We start from the raw sequence: 953 nt of genomic DNA, 5'->3' as shown, positions 1-953 counted from the left end.
TGTGTGTGTGTGTGTGTGTGTGTGTGTGTGTGTGTGTGTGTGTGTGTTAAAACAGGAATAAATGTATAGAGCTTTCATTGTCTGAATCATCTCAATATCGTTTGTAGCCGTGAAGCAGAGTCGTTTTAGAATTGAGGCCCTCCAGGGACAAAATAACCCCTCCTCCATCATTAATCATAACTTAAGGATGTTAGTTTTGCTCAATGAAAAGCTAAATTTAAGACAAACCCGACATGGTAAAAAAAGTGTCTGCCTTAAGCGAGTCAGTAAAACTCACTCCGGTGATATATCTGGGCCTGAACTGAATGGTGCCAAACAGGCCAAGGATGACGACGATGATGTGCAGGAAGTTGGTCAGGATGGGAGCCCACTGGTAGCCCAGGAAATCGATCACTTGACGCTCCAACACACTGACCTGTGAAAACACAAAGTAGTGGAGGGGGAGGTTAGTGACATGGAAACGATCAAACAAAGCAGTTGATAAAGAGAAAGCTCGCAGCACTTCACAGCTGGTGGGTGTCACACCGAGCTGACAGGAGCGTAATCAACATGACGGCGGCTGAAACAGAAACGGTGAGCTATCCGAAGTTTGGAGTGGGCTAACAGGAAGTTAATCATTAATCATGACTAACTTGAAAATGCTGTGATTTCTTGCTGTTTCAGTGAGTGCAGCATATATTGAACATAAAGAATATTATGACTGCATTTACATTTGATAGTCAAAAAATGGTTACTCGAGAAAATGTCTTGCAAGGATATTAAAGTTTTCATGGTTCCAGGTTCTTTTTTTTCATTCGCATCACATGTGGTATGTGAGGTGGAACAAAATTGTGCACTCAGGTTCCAGTTACACCCCAAAATAGCAAATATATATATAAAAAATAAACAATATACAAGGATCTAAGATATACACTACACAGTACTAATGTAAAATAATATGGTGTGTTCAACAG

At 40.6% G+C, this 953-nt stretch overlaps 1 protein-coding gene across 1 annotated transcript in view; it reads right to left on the bottom strand.

Moving 5' to 3' along the window:
• The window catches only part of nkain2 (sodium/potassium transporting ATPase interacting 2), a 66,120-nt gene extending 65,502 nt beyond the window's left edge, over window positions 1-618 (bottom strand). The window contains exons 1-2 of the mRNA XM_037685122.1: window positions 526-618; window positions 278-415 (exon numbers count right to left, since the gene is read on the bottom strand). Of these exons, the coding sequence (XP_037541050.1) occupies window positions 278-415; window positions 526-618 (231 nt within the window). The remainder of the gene's footprint in view (window positions 1-277; window positions 416-525) is intronic.
• Between the last annotated feature and the right edge of the window lie 335 nt (window positions 619-953).

The sequence above is a fragment of the Nematolebias whitei genome, chromosome 12 (assembly GCF_014905685.2).
Source record: "Nematolebias whitei isolate Nwh7 chromosome 12, NemWhi1, whole genome shotgun sequence".
NCBI classification, from domain to species: domain Eukaryota; kingdom Metazoa; phylum Chordata; class Actinopteri; order Cyprinodontiformes; family Rivulidae; genus Nematolebias; species Nematolebias whitei.
Note: the sequence above shows the minus strand (reverse complement) of the source record. Positions and strands in the feature narration are given on the sequence as shown.